General features: G+C 34.1%; 1 protein-coding gene across 1 annotated transcript in view; it reads right to left on the minus strand.

The window, feature by feature from the left end:
• Positions 1 to 12,891, minus strand: part of LOC111633480 (mediator of RNA polymerase II transcription subunit 25-like) — a 54,352-nt gene extending 41,461 nt beyond the window's left edge. Inside the window, exons 1-3 of the mRNA XM_023378061.1 lie at positions 12,622 to 12,891; positions 3,005 to 3,050; positions 279 to 403 (exon numbers count right to left, since the gene is read on the minus strand). Coding sequence (XP_023233829.1) covers positions 279 to 403; positions 3,005 to 3,050; positions 12,622 to 12,746 — 296 coding nt within the window. The 5' untranslated portion in view covers positions 12,747 to 12,891. The remainder of the gene's footprint in view (positions 1 to 278; positions 404 to 3,004; positions 3,051 to 12,621) is intronic.
• Between the last annotated feature and the right edge of the window lie 8,648 nt (positions 12,892 to 21,539).

Raw genomic sequence — 21,539 nt, forward strand, 5'->3', positions numbered from 1 at the left:
GTATTTATACTGTTTTAAGTTTATTGAAATGGATATTGTTTAGAATCTAGGAATGGATTAATTCACTTTCCATTATTTCTAATTGGGAAAATTGATTCAGACTTCAAATGAATCAGAGCTCAAGTGGCCTCCTGGTATGAATTAAACTTGAAGTATGAAGCACCAGTGTATTCTAATTACATCAAATTTTATTATTGATATATAATTTGTATAACATTGAATTCTACACAGTTATGATAATTTTTTATATTTGAAAAATTAAGAAGTTTAATACTTACGAAATTCTTTCTAACCATGAAAGAAGTTTGTGTGTGCTTGTTGTTGGAGCATAGCATAATGCTGCAGGTTCTGGTGCACAATCAGCAGTCATAAAAACTACCAGTGCATACATTGTGCTGTTATACTATAAACAAAGAAATAATTTACATTAAATACATTAATTATTCTAGTGCTTTTATTTCAAACAAATTGTGTTTTACTATTATATAATAGTTTTTAATATATTTTTCTGTATCAGATACATTGATAAAACGAATTTCCTATTTTTACTACCTACTTTTCTTAAATTAACATAAAAGTAGAATTTAAACGTTAAAATTAATGAGTAAACAAAAACAATATTGATTCCATTTTAGACTCTATTCCTAACAAAATTATTTTCAACTAAATTACAAAAGTAATAAAAAGTAATTTAGACGTATCATTTAAGTTTTGTACAAAACTCAAATGATTTAAAAAATGGTCTAAAAGCCAAGAACTACATGCATTTCACTGTTATTTGGATCCAGTAGGAGTACACAATTTGTACCATGATTAGATACAAACTATGTATTTAATTAGCATTAACCTGATTAAGAAGAAACTAGGGTATTTATTGTGCTTTTAATCCTTTCAAGATCTGATATATACAGGACTGAGTGGCTATTAAATTCTTTTAAGATTTTTTTGACTGCTTGGATTCAGTCCCAGGTATCCAGGATAATAGGACGACCAAGATGGTTAAGATGTCAACCTTATCATTATGCGATACGCTTCTTGTTAGTCTTGTGTTCAATTATATGAGCACTAAGGAGGCTTTTCTTTTCCACTAGACTTATTACACTATCAATAAAAAGGAGGACAAGCTTTAGAAATACTTTTTATTTCTTTGAGTATGCATTTCAGACAATTTTCAACTCTTGTGTTACAACTATATAGGGAAAATTACATACAGGTTAGCACAATGTATACAAGTTAGCATAAATTTATTGTAATGTTACAAAATTGTAAAAGATTATTAGGAAACTTACATGGATTATGAGAAATGCAGGAGTTGTGACATTAGATAAAATATGGATGGTGATTACTGATTAACAGTTATAAGCTAAAATAATGATTAAATTGAAAATGATTTACAAAAGGGAAAAACAACCAACATAGATGTAAAAAGTTTTGAACTTATTGCAAACATGACAGCACGGTACATAGTATTGGAAAAAACATCACAGTATACATGACACAGTGTTGAGTTAAGATTATAAAATTTGGGAAACCGTGATCTTGGTTATGGTAAAAACAATAGAATAGAAACAATCTTTTGGAACAACCAGTATGATAAAGTAAAGGTAGTGTACCATTAAAATAAAATGGACAAAAAAAAATTGTTTTAATTTACAGTAGAGTTTTACATGATGGGATGGTCCACAAATTGTAAGTGGGAGAGGATGCATCAGGAAGGCATCATCTTGAGGTGGGGGGAGAGGTAGTGGGTGGGATGGTGTTAAGGTAAAGGAGGTCGAAAAACAGGTGTTTTTGAGGGGTTAGGGAAATGTAGAAGAGTGAAGGAGGAAGTGGAAGTGAGACTTATGAGCACCCTGCTGGGTACTGTTTGGTAATGATGCACAGAGTTAATGAGAACCTGCCATACACATTAATTAACCACTACCCTTCTCGGCTTCTCTTGGTCAAGTATGGATACCAAGTTTCATGTAGCTTTTGACCATTATTATTATTTATTGCACTGTCTTTGTTTTTAATTATCTCAAGATGTTCATACCATCTCCTTTTTTTGTGTATGTGATTCTTGTTTTGACAATTTTTACAATTTCCATTATGATTTGGCAACCTTCATTGTTACAATGAACAGCAACAGCTGAGTTACAATTATTATATTTAATCACGGATATGTGTTCTTTAAACTGAGTCTTCAGATTTCTACCAGTTTCACCTATATAAGATTTGGGAATAGTGCAATTGCAACTGAGTTTGTAAATTATGTTTTTTTGGTTCCATGTATTATTATTACGCGGGTTTATCTTGTAATTCAAACAAGGAAATTTTTCTGGTGCTAAGGTTATACCGTAATTGTGTGATATAGATTTGATTCTTTCAAATAAATTTTGTTCGTATGAAATTTTAAAATATTTTTGAGTGATGGTATTGTTTTATGATCGTGTTTATTAGTATCTTTGATCTTGATCCATTTGTTGAATGTGCTTTTGCTGTAACCATTCATTAAAAATATTTTTATTACGTCTTATATCTCATCAGTTCGATAAGTTTCGTTAGTGGTGTGTTGTAAACCTTAATCATCTTGGCTGTCATGGTTGATACATTGAAAGAGGAATTTGGAGTTGATAGACAAATTCATAATTATTATACAGTAGAGCGTCATTTATCTGAATCAATTGGGGACTGGGGTTCTTTGGATAACTTGTTCGGATAACTTATTTTTCGGATAACCGATTATGTACGAAAAAATATATTAACCTATCCCGTGTTGAAATTTTTCTCCGTCGTGTGTCGCTTCGCGTTGAATTTTTGTCGATGTTAAGCCTAACGTATACTTTTTAAAATAATAATCGTGGCTATTGTATCATTAAAAATTATTTCTTTATTTCTTACAAACAAAATAAATATATTGAAAAATATAAAAACCAAAAAATATATACTTTAGAAGATGATCTAGTATCAAAAACGTTCGATTCAGCATGNTTAATTTATAAAAATAAAAAATTAGGCATACATCACATCCACAATCCCTGTCATCAGGAGGTCCTCCATTGAAATATCTGAAAATAAATACAAAATATAAGTCTTATTATCATCATCAACAAGATATATGTATTATTATAAAATCATCCTAAAATTACATTAATGAATCATATATGGAATTTTTCATTACTCCATTTATTATTGATTTATCAATTATCAAGGCTGCTTATAACATCTTTGGTTATGCATACAACTTCCAGCAGATAACTTTAAAAATTGAATGATTTTGCTATGGAAAAATACTTTTTAAAAAACTCTTGAAAATGGAAATAAATAAAACCTAACAATTTTTTGCATTAGAATCCTATTTAACTCTTGTATTAACACACAGTTCAACATTTTGAAAATCAAATTTGTTAATTTTCTACAAATTTTCTGCCTTTAAAAGTTCGTAGAAAATTAACAAATTCAATAGGATCTATTAGAAAAAACTGTTAATTCTAGTCTGTTTCAAAATTATAAACACACCCAATTTTTTCAACAAAAACATTAACAATAGTAACGTATTTATTATAATAGTATGTTGTTTACAACATCAATTTAAACATTTTCTGAAATTTTTAGAGCTATCTGACAATTACAAAAAAACACAAGTAAAATAGTGAGGCCATTTTTGGGACAAGACTATGTCTCAGAGAGTGTGAGCAATGCATGCGCAAATCTTGCACTCGCACCTATTTGTAGAAACAGTCTCAGCATTTCGTATTTTCTTTTGACCTGGTTCTCAGTCCTGACTACCTACAAGTCTGGTTTCTTTTATTTGAGCATGATTTGGGCACCAAATACTCTGTGCCAAATTGCAACCCCTGACATGTACTTCTTCATACCTCTAAGGTGTGCACAATTGACAGCAGTGCAATTTTAGAGACGAGACATAGTCTTGTCAATTATCACAGATTTTCAATTTTTGATTGTTTCAAAAGTATAAACACAGGTGCATAAAATTAGTATAATCATTTTTTTTTATTAATTATTGGTTTAATTAGTTGTCATCAGAGGGTAGTAACATTCATTATTACAAATGTGGTGCTAATTTTGAACAGTTCTTTTGTGATTTAAAACAATGCCTTGTGGCAAAACACTAACAGAGTTGGAAATACATGAAATTTACCAACTAAAAGGAGCAGCACAATCTCTAAGACAAATTTTGGCAGCTGTAAATCAATCTACATGTGCTGTGAGAAATGTGTTAACTAAGGGTGAAAATTATGGCAGAAATAAACAATGTAGAACTCCTTACATCTAGAAATGTAGAAAAGGTTTTTCGGCTACTGTTGGTCAAAAAGTTGTCTGTCAGAGAATCAGCATCAACATTGCTAATTGCAGTTTCATCAGCAACTGTATGGAGATATATGTATAATCATAAAAATACCAAATTTACAAAAATGGCTGACAAACCAAAATTAACACAATTGCACAAAACACTAGATTAAAGTGGGATGAAGACAAGATGACATGAAAAGAGGAGTGGAAACAGTGTCTTTTCAGATTAAAAAAAAAATGAAATTTGGATGGACCTGACAGTTATAGTCACTACTGGCATGATTTGAGGAAGAATGAAGAAGTCAGAATGAGCAGACAGCAAGGTGGCGGCTCTGTGATGGTGTGGGAAGGATTTGGTTGGGGGGGGTAAATAAGCATTGTATTTATAGAAGGTAGAATGAATTCAGAAAAATATTGAAAACTTGTATCAAAAGTTAATAACTTTTGAATCACTTATTGGATGAGAAAACTGGCAATTCCAACAAGATAATACTGCCATTCATGCATCAAAGTCAACTAAAAATTGGTTTATTGAAAAAACATTAATTTAATTAATTGGCTATCACAGAGCCCTGATATGAACTCAATAGAAAATATTTCGGGCATTATGAGTTGTTTTGTTTATAGCCAAAACAGAGAATAGAACACTGTAAATGAACTGAAATTATCTATTATGAATTGCTGGGAAAATATTAAACAAGAACAACTTCTTAATCTAAAAACTAGTAAAATATACAATTGATAGAGTATTTAAATAATCAAATCAAAATATTGAGACATCACAAATAATTTTTGTACGCACCTGTGTTTATACTTTTGATATAATCAAAAATTGAAAATCTCTGATAATTTTTTTTTGTAATTGTCAGATAGCTCTAAAAATTTCAGAAAATGTTTAAATTGATGTTGTAAACAACATACTAATATAATAAATACATTACCATTGTTAATGTTTTTGTTATTGAAAAAAGTTGGATATGTTTATAATTTTGAAGCAAACTGTATCTACAGTAGAGCATCGATTATCCGACCCCTGATTAACCGTCACCTCGGTTAACCGACCACGTTCTAGTCAGCAAATTCAAATGTCCGCTAGTGATGTGGCGCTACAATATTTAGCTATGTCTTGGCTACTTTAATATTATTTTTGTTAAATTTTTGCGTGTTTTAGCTGGCAACACTGGCTCGACCATGATAGGAAGGCCAGTATTTAAATGAGGCTTAATTTTTTAATTATGAGTGGTTGAATTAAGATTAAGCATTTTCATTTTGTAAACTGCGCTTAAGTTAAGNTACACCCACTCCAAAGATGTATCTAGCTAACGAACCATGAAAGGAAGGCCAGTATTTAAATGAGGCTTAATTTTTTAATTATGAGTGGTTGAATTAAGATTAAGCATTTTCATTTTGTAAACTGCGCTTAAGTTAAGCGTCATCTGTTCATTTTTTATGTCCGGTCATTGAAAGAACACTAAGGATCGAGTTTCAGTTGTATATACAAAAGGTAAATTGTTTACAAACTGAGTCTTTGTCTATTCTCTGATAAATGTACACTTTTATTTCATCAATTGTTCACGATAGCAGATGTCTTGTGTGTAAGATCCAAGTCGGATGTGCGCAAGCTAATAAATGTTCTTGTTAACCGCTTCCTCTCTGATCAATTTTTAATTACATTATAATTAAACATAAAAAATATTTAAAACTGAAAAAAAACGAAAGAAATGCGTTATTTTTGAAGAAAAAGCTTCAAACTTTATTTTCCATTGTCTCGCCTTTCTGCAAAATTTGACACTGATGAGTCATTATGTTTACAGCTGGATGACCTTGAGAACAGCTAGTGTTGGATTTCCCGGGACATTCTCATAAAACTTACAGGAGGCAAAGGGTTTATAGTAGGGTGAATACTAGCTGGCTGTATATTTTTAAATATTTTTCAATGTACAGTACAGTACTGTATTTATTTTGTGCAAAATAAAGAAATAATTTTTAACGATGCAATAGCGACAATTCACCTCCCCTCTTATAGCAATCCTCCATTGTTTCAGCAACTGGCTATTTGTTTGCCTGATGATGCCCATTCAACACAAGTGAAAACATTTGCACCTATTATAAAACTTGCTGGATTATAGATTTTCAGAGTTTTTAATTCAAGTATAACCAGTTTGAGTGGTAGTATTATAATTTAACATATTAGTGGCATTATGAGACACATATGAGTCAGAGTGGTGTCTAGTTAGGACGGCACACAGAATTGCTTGTTTTCCCGTGGGGCAGGATGTATAATCCTACAGGAATCATACTCAATATATTGATATTATATCATTAAGTGGGATAAAATATATTAATTTCGTAGCACGAAGCATGGGTGACTTGTGCAGCCCTATCATCATAAAAGGTGATTACTGGGTGGTATGAGTCACCTATATCTGGTGTCTGCCAGATAGGGTTTTAGTGCAAACACATTGTTTCTATTGTTGCTGCATTCTTGAAAGTTCTTTGTGCACATAAATTTTTGAGTCAGCTAATTTATTTTATACTAGTGTTGTTACTGCATATATTTTGTTTTAAATAAGACTTGGGATAACTTCATTTTACATTGGATAAATTAATTTTTTCATACTAGGTATCATCTCATATGATTAGAATGTCCAACTGTTGGAACATGTTATCAGATAACCTAATCAGTCAGTATATGGATGACTACAACAGCAATGAATCCAGAATATCTGACAATAAATTGAAGGATTCACACTTCAAACCATATTTGGATGAATCAGAATTGTTCTTGGGATCAGAAACAGAAGGTGAAGAGTCCTGACGCCTCTGACAATAATTCAGGCACCAGTGATGATGACAATGACAGTAATAATTCTAACATTTAGCAAGTCTACTAATTCCATTTTGCAACCAATTGATTCAACATCTCATAACATCCCACAGTTTCAAGGAAATCAAAAGTTGAACCTTTGTACACTAATCTGGATGATCCACAGAAAATTTATCAGATATTTGTCAGCAATGATATCTTAGATATAATGACCAATGAGACCAACACATATGGCTAATCAATATTCAGCAAGCAAGATTTTGATGTCAAAATCTCATTTGAAAAAGTAATGCCCTATACCAATGAAGAAATGTCAAAGTTCTTGGCAATCATGATTTGCATGGGTCAGTTTCTCTTGCCAAATATCTTATTGGTCCAAAGACGCCTTGTATGAAAACTGCCTCATAAAATCGGTAATGCCTCGAGATCAATTAGAAATTTACGACCTGCTGCGCAACGCCAAGGATGCAATAGATCTCAACAGGGCTCCAAGGGTATACTCCATTCCCATCAGGGATGATAGATTCCATAGAGACTTAGTTTACATTGGCTCCACCATCCTCTCAACACAAAAATGGTTACGGGAACATCAATTGGATATTAAAAATAAAAGGCACACCACTGCCTTGTCAGCCTATGTTACCGACCCTGAAATCCGTGCAGACTTCCAAAACACCAGAGTAATCAGACAGGCGTTTCGTATTGATCACATCCGTCACCTGGAGGCCTGGGAGATTTATAAAGCCAATGTTGAGGGCACCTGCATCAAACTTTAAAGACGGAGAAACGATTGCACAGGTGTGGAGGTACTTATTCAAAGAATTTGAACTGGGACAAGTGGAAGGGTGAAACACGATACGCGCAATTATTTACATCTCGGGCATCATTATTCCAACGGTCAAGGGGAGACATCGTTTAGTCACCACCTGAAGCAGACCTCGGTGGAGGTTGAAAACATTCATGAAGTTTGTTACGGAGACAACACTGTTATAAAAAGGTTTCATGGATTGTTAGGGTGGATATGTTTTTTTTTTTTTTTTTGCATGAACTATGTTAGGATATGTTTTCTTTTGCCTGGCCACTATATTCTTTTTCACTTTGTTATACTGGCTACTACTTTGACTTACCAAAAAACATGGCATTTTACAAAATAGGGATGAACAATAAATGTCTTCTCCCAAACAATCACACAGGTTCCCATTATCTTCTTCTTTTTCCACGTCATCTGCTTCAAGCTTGGTTCCGTTTTGTAACACTTGTTTATATCATGAAAAACTTTCATCATTTAAAAGTGATTCAATGTCTTTTTTCTTGGCAGCTGACAGAGGGTGGCCTACAGGTAGTAGGACTGGCTCCTCAAATCTCATCCCAAAGGAGCACTGTATTTTTGTGTTTTCTTCTTTGCCCGCACTTCAACAGTTTTAGGTTTCTTTCTAGATCCAACATTGCCTTCTTCTACACTTATAAAACCATCTTTATCCATTTTCACTCAATTATAACATTGAAATACACTGTATAATAAAATGTGTACTAATAAAAAAACATTTTAACATCAAAATCTCTGTTCCAACAGAACAACAAAAACAAAACCACCTGTTGCATTCTGGGAGTCATGTGACTCAATCATAGCTCTTCATTGGCTGAGCCAGACTGCAATAGATGTTTTTTTCTGCTTGGAACACATGTAAAGAGATGTTCTTTTTTTACACAGAATGTCGATTTTCAAAGCTCAAAAAGTGTTGGATGCATATTTTTTTGAATGAAACCAACTATAACAGTAGATAGGAATGAGGCTGAAGGAAAAAAATCAATTATAAACTCAACTTTGATTTTTTATGGATTTGTTTGCTTTTGCATGGCACCTCCACAAGTGTGGATTTAGCTTGTGAGCTAATGGCCAAAAATACAAGACTGTGTGGTACCGTTAGAACAAAACAGGCGAGGTGCTCCAAAATATTTGATAAAAAATGACAAAAGAAAGGCGAAGTTTGTGGGCTAGAGGATAATTGAGGAATCTGGGTAACAAAATGGGTCGATAAAAGACTCGTTATCATGCTTTCAGCTGTGGAAACAAACTAATCTGACACTGGGAAGAAGTCAAAAAGATTCCAAGAGCCTGTGCTGAAATTACAATGTGTCACTGACTACAATTTTGTCAAAAAAGAAGTATATCTGTCAGATCAAATAGAGTCCTACTACACCCACTCCAAAGATGTATCTAGCTAACGAAAGCTAATGGCTATAAGAAAGCTAATTGTAGCTTATTTATCTTTACTCCTAACAATACTCAAGAACGATGAAATGACCCAGATAAAATACTTTTGTTTTTAAACATCAGAGAATCTGGTAAAAGATGCAAATACACAGTTTACAAAAATTATTGAAAAAACGAAAAGAATCCTTCACTTGCGCTTACAGGACAACCTAGGTTTTGAAGCAGCGAAAAATGAATAAAAACCTCATATTATATGCAAGTAAATATGGTATATTCATTTTAAAGTTTATTTTCATATATCTGTTTTTAGTTGATAACTGTTTTTAAATGGATTAATACTGTAATGTAAGCCTTCATAAGCATAAATAACAGGTCTGCAAGTAAAAAACTGCATAGGATTTTTATACATTTTCTTATAGATTTCAACTTGGTAAAAACGAAAACAATACCAAAAAAATTCCATCACGTCAATTTTTTTTACACTCAAGTTTTTGTTTGTATTTAGCATAAAATTCCTAGTTAACTTAAAATTTAGTATTCTTTTTTTTATTTAAAAAATGGCCTTAAAACAAAGAATTCTCACATTAATTATATCAATTATAGTTGGACTTGGCAACAAATAAATAAAAAAAATGTTAATGGTTGAAGAAAGTAGTAGTAGGGGGAGGTGGGTTAAGTAGTTTTAGGAGGAAGGTTGCATGATTGTGTAGAAACAGGTTAAAAGTTGATAGTGAGTAATATTACTGGTGACGTTGTGCATGTTTCGACATGTTATCTGGGATACTAGGAATAAATATAACAACCTGCTGTTGGATTAGATCATGTTTCAACAAGCTAAATAAGTTCAGTTTCTCGCTGGCCATCTAATGCCACACTCAGTTTATATCCAGCGTTTGAGCTCTACTGTGCTTGTATTTTTATTTCTGGAATATGGCTCGCAGAGGTTGTGTAATATCTCCTGACAGCTTCTGTTATGTTTGTGGTGAATATACAGTGAAAAGTCAACATCCCCTTTATCTCCCCCTTTAAGTCAACATCCCCTCTTTTTTGGAAACAATGGGAGAAAAGGAAAAAAAAGCATGGGACTCTTTCAAGAATGTAGTGCATAAGTTTTTGGGGAATACTAAGGACCCTGACTACAAAACCACTATACAACACATACTGGCAGCAGTGTATGAAGCTCAAGGATGCAAGATGAGCTTAAAAGTTCATTTCTTACACTCCCATATTGACTATTTTCCCGAAAACTTGGGAGCCTACAATGAAGAACAGGGTAAAAGATTTCACCAGGATGTCTGTGATATCAAGAGATGTTACCAAGGAAAATGGCTAGTCACATAACAGTAGTCAGCTAACATATTCATAATATGTTAGCTGACTACTGTTGGATGATCAATCGAGAAACCAGAGAAGGAAATCGGAATTGAGTTCAGAGAAGCCTCAAAAAGAAGAAGAAAAGGTGTCATAGAAGAAAAAAGAGTAGACCTAAAATTGTGTATAAATATCAAACAATTTTTTGATTAGTTGTAAGAAAATATAATATATTTAGTTCATTGTAATAAATAAGTTTTTATCAAATATTTGTTTTTATTTTGCAAAAAACCTATACGTGATGGGATGTTACGGAAGTCATTTTTAGAATCTCCAATCTTTAAAACATATAATTCAGCAAAAATATCCAATGCAGCTGGAAAAAAATGTTTTTTTTTGCAGATCTGTGTAATATATACTTCACATTACATGGGCACAGTCATCTTTGATCAGTTATAGCCACTCAAAGATAGCACAACCAAAATCCACTACTAAATGTGATGTCAAAACACCAAACATGCTCCAAAACAGCAAAACTATAGAGATGTTCAGCGTTAGGAAAGAGACAGGGCCGAACTCGGAGGTATAGCCCGTGGTAAGAAGGAAGTGGAGATAGGGTAGAAGAAGTTGAGAGTATGGAAAGGCAGAAGGAGGGAGTAAGTGTGATAGGATAGTGGGAAGTGAGGGAAGGTGGGTCATGGGACCCACTGGCACCTTGCATCGCCTATAATTAAAAGAAAATTAATACAGCGTGGACAATAAACAATACAGAATGAGCCGGATGGGTACAACACAACTGAAAAGGCGCAACAATGTAAACATGTATAACAGATTACAAGCAAAACTATTAAACAAATTAACTTCAGTTAGCAGGAGTACATTAACAGAGGAAACAGATGAAGCTGTTTGATGTAAAACATAAAACTGCGGAACATATAGAACAGCTTATCCAATTTATTACAGAATGAACCATTAAAACAATATACTCTAAATTACACAGTTGACCCATACAGAGAGAGGAGACGATGAACTTCTAGATGGTCAGTTGAGGGTGATCATAGATTGCAGAGTGGCAATAGTCGAGCTTCCTAATACCTGTAGCAAAACTTTTTATCGCTGAAAAGTTTTTCTTGTCAGAAATCAAGTCCTTAAGCATACAGGGCCAGTGGAAGCCGTTGTCCTTGATGGTATGAATTAACTCCTTGCGTTGCGTAGAGTAGTGTGGGCAGAAGAAGATTATAGAGATGTTCAGCAGAAAAATACTCAACAGCTCTGAAACTGTTGTCTGCTGAATGAAGCAATTATATGTGGAGGTGACTGATTATACATACAGTAAAACCTGTGTAAACTGGAATTGCACTGTACCAAATATTTTTTCAATTTGGCAGGTTTTGTCTTGCACAGGTTTTTTAAAACAAATAGTTTAGCTCTGTTTCAAAGATGCTTCCCATTTAGAAAGGTTTTACTGTATTTGTGCACAACACGTGAAAAATTAATTTTCCGCTTTATAAGGGATAAATACTCTTTGTACCTAAAAACTTTTTTCGGTTAATCTTTACCTATGTGCACCATCATGGCTGCACAGTGGGGACACACGTTCTAACCTATTCTAATAAATTACCAAACACACATTCTAACCTAATCTAACTTAATAAATTACCAATAATTTGGAAATTTATTAGAATAGGTTTGTTTAGGTTAGGTTAGAACGTTGGTCCCCACTGTGTGGTCATGACGGTGCACATAGATAAAGAAAACCCCTTGTTTATTTCCGCGGTGAACAGGTTTTCGGATTATAGTAAAATATAACAATTAGAAAATCGTTCTATTCCGAAATTTTTCTATTTAGGCAGGTTTCTGTTTTAGACAGTTTTTACTGTATTAAAGTAGTATTTGGAAATTTCATTAACATAAATTAATTTTACTTATTAAAAATATAGAAAAAAATCAAAATAACTAAATAAGTACTTACTCCAATGTAGGCTGTATGTAATTAGCTTTCATGCTTTCGACATATGGGCTCAAATTAGCTGTTCCTTCAACAACAAACACAACATCGGAAACTCCTGCCCAGTTATTTTGTTCTGCAACTACCATATTGATTCTAATTATAAAGAATTATCCATGAAAAATACTCAGAAACACCATAAAAATGTTCTCATTCCGAAATGTGCCTTCCGTCTCACTAACCATACAACAAATTCGGAAAATTTCTTCTGCTTCTTTCTATGCGCCATCTGGCGGTTTTTTCCTATAGCTCTATTACTTTTCGAAATTTGAGTACCTGAAATAAATTATTTCGATAATTGTCATTTTTTAAATTATTTTATTTTATCTGGTAGATATTAATAGTTTCTATCTATCTATCTATCCAGTGGCATCCTCTCTACAGAGGGTTGCATTTGATGAACTACTCCTCTCCATATTTCCCTATTCAAGGCTTCTCTTAAATCCTTTCCAGTCCAGTCCTTGATGTTGTCTCTCCAAGTCTTTTGGGGTCTTCCTCTAGGTCTTGTCCCCTCCACCAGTCCCTCAATCATCGTCTTTAGCAGTTGTCCTCCTGATCCTCTAGCCAAATGTCCAGCATATCGTACTTTTCTTTGTTGGATATTTATAAGCAACTCTCCCCTCAAGCCCAGCCTGCCCAAAACCTCCGAATTTGTCATTTTCTCCGTCCAACTTATTCTCTGCATCTTTCTCAGGCACCACATTTCAAAAGAGTTAATTCTTTCCATCATTTCACGTGCGAGAGTCCATACCTCGCATCCACACTCCAGATCATTGTCCTTATTTTCAGTTTTATGTTAAGGCCTCTGTTTGTTAATACTGTATATGGTAAATCTGATAAAAGGCAGCTTTTGCTTAATTCTGCTTTTAATTTCCGTATTACAACTATTATCACTCGTTATCGAGCTTCCTAGATAATCAAACTTTTTAACCTCTTCAAGTTTTATTTCCCAGAATGATCTGGAATTCATCCATATCTTCACTCTTTGAAACGTTCATTACTTTTGTCTTCTGTTCATTTATTTTCATATGGAATTTCTCCAATCCAGTTTTGAACAGTCAATTCAGAATTTTCTGTAATCCCTCTTTACTTTCACTCAGCAGGACTATGTCGTCAGCATATCTTATGTTATTTATCAAGCATCCATTGATTTTCACTCCTTCGTTACAATCCTCAAGTGCTTCTCGCATCATCCACTCACTGTAAATATTAAATAACAGTGACGAAAGTCCGCATTCCTGTCTCACTCCTTTTTCCATCCTTATCCAGTTGGATTCTTCTTCATCAATTTTTATTATTGCTTTCTGATTTTTGTATAAAACGAGAATAATTTTAATTATCTTTTTATCTATTCCGATTTTTTGATATATTTCAAATAAAACTGTGTGATTAACATTGTCAAACGCCTTTTCATAGTCCACAAAACATAGATAAAGATCCCTATTTTTTTCAATAATTTTTTCTCCAATAAGTCTAATTAATATAATGGCCTCTCTAGTTCCTTTGTTCTTTGTAAATCAAAATTGTGTATCATTTAGTTCTGCTTCAATTTTCGGTTCTATTTTACTATAGATAGTATTAGTTAAAACTTTTGAGATATGGCTTATTAAACTTATTATTCTATGTTTGTAGCATTCCAGTGTTCCTGCTATTTTGGGTATAGGTATAAATATTAAATTAGTAAAGTCTGTGGGTAGTTGTTCTCCTGCAAGAATTTTATTAAGAACATGACTCATAATCCTTCTTCCCTCAGAACCCATTGATTTAAGCAATTCCCCTTGTAAGCCAAGTGCCTTCCCGTTCTTCAATTTTTTCAAAGCTACCTCAACTTCATCCTCCAGAAATTTAGGGGTTTCATCATCGTCATATTCATTAATAGCTTATTAACATATTAATAGATTGATTTGCCTGTGCTCTCCCTTTCTGGATCACGAGCATAAAGATATGTACTGTATCATCCAGTATATCACTGAATCGATGTTACCATCTCTGTTTCTTCAAATAACAGAGTCAAAAGAAACTAAATTAAACCAAATTTTTACGCCATTAAACCAAAAATAAACCATTTTAAAAACAATAAAAATAACGCCTTGAGATAAATTAAAATATTACCTACAATACATGAAAAATATTGATGCAATTACAAAATGACTTTTATTCACTTCAAAGATATTTACAGAAAAACAAGAAGTAAATCGAGGGAACAGGGGTAATTAGTTGGTCTAAATCGTACTGATAGTTAGATTTTAATTTGACCAACTAATGCAGTTCTCTGGAGAGAAAGGTCGGATGGTCGAGCGGTCAAGGTGGCAGCCCACCGCTCTGGTTACCCGGGATCGAATCCGATCGGATTCGATCCCAAAACGGAATTTTTCAAGTATGATATGTCGGATTCCGTCCCTTATCACCCAGTCGCCCCATTATTTGCCTGGCCATAATAAGCTTGCTAAAGGAGGTTTTCTTAGTGTCCATAGGGCGGATAGGGCTTTGAAGAAAAAATGTTGGAAACGTGGAAAGATCAGTTGAAACTTAAGTAAAAAGTGACATATGCTCGCGATACACGAAAATAGAGGTAGAATCCGTATCATAATTACGGTTAACGTACCCGTAACTCGAAAATTTTCAAAACAAACACAGGTAATTCATAATGTCACGAGATTCTGATTGACGGAGAACAATATAAGGTGCTGGAACGGTGTGTAGAACGAAAAACAACAGAAATATCGGTCATTTGTTGATGTGATCATCGGCTGTATTTCAATTTAAAAATTCCATAATCCTGTGTCTACATTTACCATAGGATTAGAAGGCCTTCACCAATAGGTATAGCCTTGGAAAAGGAAGGGTGAAGGGTTATACCAGAAGTGAAAAGAATGACAGGAAAGTGTGAAACATGAGACTTCAGAGTGCCACCGAATGACAATTGTATAACACCAATGAATACAAATTACAAACATACAGTTGTGTCCCACTGCCTCTGCAACTTGAGACAGTGGGAGTTCCATAACGGCTAACAACTTGTTTTGAAACTTAACATGCAAAACGCGTATGAACAACTCACTTGGGTGGAAAAAACAGAGAAAGCCCTCCATGGCTTAGGAGGTAACATCCTGTGTCTGCAAGGGTGTAGGAACGTACCGGTAATTCAATGATCTAAAATGTAGGGTTTAATTAAATTGGTTGATTACATACATTAATTTTAATAGATGCATTTCGGGTCGACTTATATTTTACGGTCCCTCATCAGTAATTGGTATTGAATCAATTGTCTCTCCTTATATACGAAAGTACACGAACCAAATGGACACGAACTATACGAACAAATGACCGATATTTCTGTTGTTTTTCGTTCTACACACCGTTCCAACACTATATTGTTCTCCGTCAATCAGAATCTCGTGACATTATGAATTCCCTGTGTTTGTTTTGAAAATTTTCGAGTTACGTTACGTTAACCGTAATTATGACACGGGTTCTATCTCTATTTTCGTGTATCGCGAGCGTATGTCACTCTGTACTTAAGAGACAATTGATTCAATACCAATTACTGACGAGAGGCCGTAAAGTACACTATTACATGGACTATATTTCACACTGACACATTAAGCAAATAATAACTGATACTTTAGATTATAGATGTTTTATGCTATTGTAACAAGCCGTTAGTTTTTAAAAGTGAACTTCGTGTTATGGTTACATTTTAAAACAACATAAAATTTTCTTTTAAAAACTAATATTACAATAGGTATTACAATAGCATCCAGTTGCCCCTATTATAGGCCTGACTGTAGGCACAATGGATGGGAAAAAGGGCCTTCTTAGTGTCTGAGCAAAGATGGCAAAGATGGAAAAAAATATTATAAAGTATCGTTTTCAATAGAAATAACATGAAATCCGCTAATTCAAGAAACACATTCATTTCCTCCCACTAATTTTTTGCTAAAATGATAATAATTATTTAATAGGAATTTTACAGTACAGTTGTCCCTTGATAATCCGACAGGTATGAAACCAAAGGTGTGTCAGATTACCAGAAGTGTCCGGATTACCAAAAATAATTACATATTTCGCATTGTTTTGCTAGCAGTAACTTACAATATTCTCTACTCCAACTGTTCAAACAGAACTGCTCACATAAAACACACGAAATGTGTGTCATCGAGTAAGTATTGGATGGGGAGATTCACATCGCGACATGCTTCTGTGCAAGCAAACACGTAACGGGGACGGGTACCTTGACGGGAGGTGCGTCGGACTACTGAGCATGTCGGATTAAAGAACGTCGGACTATAGAGGGACAACTGTACTGTATTTTTAAACAATTTAATAGTTAAAGATAGCAAATATGAACGTAATAGTAACCTCAGATTTGTATTAATAAATTTAAGATAGTATTTTCATATCTGGTTTTTATTATTACAAAATTAGAATAAACGAAATAACCTTTTCTCTGTTTTATTCTTAAATTTATAATATAATTTATAGATTAATTAATTTGGTGAACGAGACACCATTGTACTGTTTCAATCCTTTTGTTATAAATCTCTAGTGGTTTGAATCTTATCATGTCCTCTACTTGACTGTCTTTAGCATTATCGATTAGAATTTGGTAGTGTACTCAATTAGCTGCTTTGTTAATCGATTAGATCCATAATCATAATTTACCATATCTTTTGCAATGTATCTTTTGGATAGATTCATCCGTGCATGACAACAGTACATGAATTGTTGAATCCCTGAAAAAAGGATGAAACTCATTTTGATAGAATATTTTAGTATTTAAAACACAAAATTAATATTTACTGAAAATAAAATTGCACCAGTATCTATAGAACGATCATTTTCAAAGTTAAAACTAGGGTTTCTCATTTCCCGGTCTTTTGCTTGTCCCGAAATTCCGGGATAAAAGTAAACTGTTTCCCGGACACTGAAAGATCAGTTGAAACTTAAGTAAAAAGTGACATATGCTCGCGATACACGAAAATAGAGGTAGAATCCGTATCATAATTACGGTTAACGTACCCGTACCCGTAACTCGAAAATTTTCAAAACAAACACAGGTAATTCATAATGTCACGAGATTCTGATTGACGGAGAACAATATAAGGTGCTGGAACGGTGTGTAGAACGAAAAACAACAGAAATATCGGTCATTTGTTGATGTGATCATCGGCTGTATTTCAATTTAAAAATTCCATAATCCTGTGTCTACATTTACCATAGGATTAGAAGGCCTTCACCAATAGGTATAGCCTTGGAAAAGGAAGGGTGAAGGGTTNAATACAAAATATTATTGCAAATTTTTATAATAAGATTTTAAAAAGTAAAGATGGTCAATACTCTGATCACTCAATTTGATTCTTATTTTAGTAATGAAAAGTCCTGCTACCGAGAATGTCCTTTCCGATTTTTTTTTTTACTCTTTCCGCCCTATGGGCACTAAGAGGGCCTCTTAAAGCAGGCCCATTATGGGTTCGGCCTGGCCCACATATCCGGACGGACCATCCCCGAAAAATTCCTGGGGATTCTTTGACCCGTCCGGATTCGATCACGGGTCCCCCAGAGCGGTAGCTGCCACCTTGACCACTCGGCCATCCGGCCGTCTGCCTTTACAATACAAGTGAGTGCTGTGAGTGGAATTCTGTCTTCTCTTAAATGCTTTAAACACATGTTATGTGTTTTTTCGCCTGCAGCTTGGAAGATTTCTAGTTCGTTTTCGAGATTGTAGTAGGGGAACCCGAGTTGGAATGGGGTAGCTAACGAAGAAGTTAAAATTATGTCACAATAAAAAAAATAACAAAAATATTACATTATATCCTTTATTTATTATATTTGGCACATAATTATTTTAAATAGATTTTAAAAAATAAATAATTTTGTATGAAAAATAAATCATTAAAAAAAGCTTACCCACATCCCGTTTCGCCCCGCACTCGGGACAGAATGAGGTATGAGATTAGTTCTCAAATATTAGAAAAAAAATATTAGTCTTGCAGGGGCGTGCCGAGACATTTGATGATAGGGAAGCTGTGTTTCTGTAAGAAGCCTAAATCCAGGGACAATCAGTCAATTGCGCGTCAGTGATGGTCTAAGGTCCATTCGTATTGTTTATTCGATAAGCCAGCAAAAACCGTAGACTTCTCTAAATGCATTTTTAATATCACAATTACATTCCGAATTGCTAGCCACGATATAAGGGCTACAATTAAAAACAAAATAATAAAAACTTACTTGGTGAAATAAAATATGTGGTGGATGTACTGGTACATACAAAATATTCTTCAATTATATACAGTAGATCCCCCTATAAGACGGTAGATACGTTCCGTTCTTTATGAATCAATTTTGTAGAAATCATAGTTTACGGACTACGGCTGTTTGAAAGGTTTTCTTTCATAAAATTAATCGATTCTAGACTAATTCGACTCAACATTTCCAAAATACGTATATTTTTTTGAAAATAATCCGTATAAACTACGTTATAAACAAAAAATTGTAGGATTGCTTACCGAGTGTGTACCCTTCGACTACGCCCGTTGCTAAAGCTTGGTTTCGTCGCGGAACAGCGCATCAAACCGCGGCCGCGATTTCTGATATTATTTTTCTGCGAAAACTTCGTTGACCTTTGGAGACATCATTAATATAAATAATTTTTATGGCCGTTAAATAAGAAATGTTTCTTTCACAAGAAATGTATAAAATTACAGTACTGGACAGACGATAGGTCGCCTAACTCGCCGTAGCGTGACGCTAGACGGCGAAAAATATATATTTAATTATAATAAAGTTACAATAAATTAAGTTAATATATAATTATATATACAGTACCTAATTTATATATAATTATATGAACAGACGATACTAAACTCAATTTATCCGCCTAAACATCCGTAGCGTGGCGCTACAGACGGCGGAAAGTAGTTCGGCTGCCCGAAGACGCTTTACGTATTATAGGAGTTATTTTTACCGTTGTTTACGGATACTGCCACAATTTTTATAGGAATCATAACTATAGGAAACGGTTTTATAGGGGGATCTACTGTAATATACTTTTAAAGAAAATTATAATTAAATATAGCTTTGCAAAGAAACGTACATAAAAATATAAAATATTCTTTACTTTTTAAATCTTAAAACAATGCACTTAGTCAAACAGCTCCCTACTGTGGCTAATGGATGGAATCGAAGACGGTTGCGGAGCGTGCATACACGCAGACTGCCAAATCCCCAGGGTGCCGACACCGATCAATGTCAAATGCCTCTTTTGTCGCATCACTAGTATACCTGAAAGGACGCGACAGGGTCCTTTCAGGTATATACTTTAAACGTTTCTCATCATAGTAGTAAAAATCTAAATATGTTAAACTTAATAGATTGTCCGTTATTTGTTTTCTAACTAATTCGTTTTAGCACCAGGTGTTGTCCACGGAAATTTCCAAAATTTACAACTTTTCGGTCACTCTCGTCGAACTGGAAAAATTTCTGTCTTTATTACATCTAATACAGTATTTCGAAGAAATCAGTCCCCACCGTACTCGGCTAGAGATTGGTTCGGTTAAGCTTTTGTTTAAGTAATATTCCGGCTCTTTCGTCAGGGTTTTGTTTACGTCCCCAATTCCCTAATCGTTTAATTATTTAACTACTTCTTAAGTAGAAATAAGTCGAAATCGGGTATTTTGTACTCGAATATTTGTAGTCTCGGGAAAAAAGTGAAAGGACAAATTTTTACGACAACGGATACATAAATCGTAAATTTAAGGAAAATAAATTCTAGAGCTTTTTCTGTACCTCGTGCATTTCTCTCATTCATTAAATTTAATTGTAAATGATTCTGTCAAAGTAACAGTTAATTTTTTAACATTGTACAAGAATTGTTCGCGTTTTTTTCTACATCCCCTTAAAGATGGGACATAAGAAATCATAATATCACTGGTTTAACATTGAAATCCGTGAGCAGTGCCGGCCCGAGACAAGTTTTAGGATAGAGCGAGATCCTATTATGGAGCCCCCTTGGTTGCCCCTAATTTATACCCTTTAATTTTCTTTATCAGTGAGGCGCCCCCTAGGACTTAGCGCCTGGAGCGGCTGCTCCGTTCGCCCTATGGTAGGGCCGGCTCTGTCTGTGAGTAATATAAAATCGGAGAGCTGAATAAATATATCAAATATTTTAATGGATTTTTTTAACTCCTGTCAACTATACAGAACTATCGTAAAAACACACCAGTAAATTCTTATCGGTTGGGTTAAGTTATAAATCTACTCGTTATTCACGTAATCAGCCAAATATCTAGCGGGCGGGCGGCTAACAGCCCGGAACCGGTCCCGGATAGAATTGGAAGCGTTGGAATGTATAGCATCAACTCAAGGTCGTAGGCTTCCACCGGCTAAACCGGGTGAGGTTGGTGCTCTGTAAAGCGCGTGCGCAAATCTGGCTTTTTGGAATCTCACAATACAGAGATTCCACTCTGCCACTAATATTCGAATATACAATAGCAATCTTATTTTTTTCACGTGTAGTATAGAAATTTGTAATAAGATATATAATGCGGTTATAATAAAATATTGTGCGATTATTTTCATATAATTAAAATGAATATGTATTTATTTTTTATAAAATACAAGGGAAGCGGCGCTTCCACCGCTTCTAATGACGGCACGCCACTGTGTCTTGTTGCTTACAAAACTCGAAAATCAGCATGGAATCGTCATCGTCGCTATTAAAACCCGCACAAGATATATGACCATTTTTTGCATGCGACACACGAACACCAACCCTCAATCGACTGTGAGTAAGCCTCCGTGCAGTAAAGGCAAGTCGTATCATCTTCTTCCGAGTAATCGTCCTCTTGTTCTTTTTTACTAGACTTTGCTTTTTTCCCTGT

The sequence above is a fragment of the Centruroides sculpturatus genome, unplaced genomic scaffold, assembly GCF_000671375.1.
Source record: "Centruroides sculpturatus isolate CEXI.00-Female unplaced genomic scaffold, Cexi_2.0 scaffold618, whole genome shotgun sequence".
Taxonomy (NCBI): Eukaryota; Metazoa; Arthropoda; class Arachnida; order Scorpiones; family Buthidae; genus Centruroides; species Centruroides sculpturatus.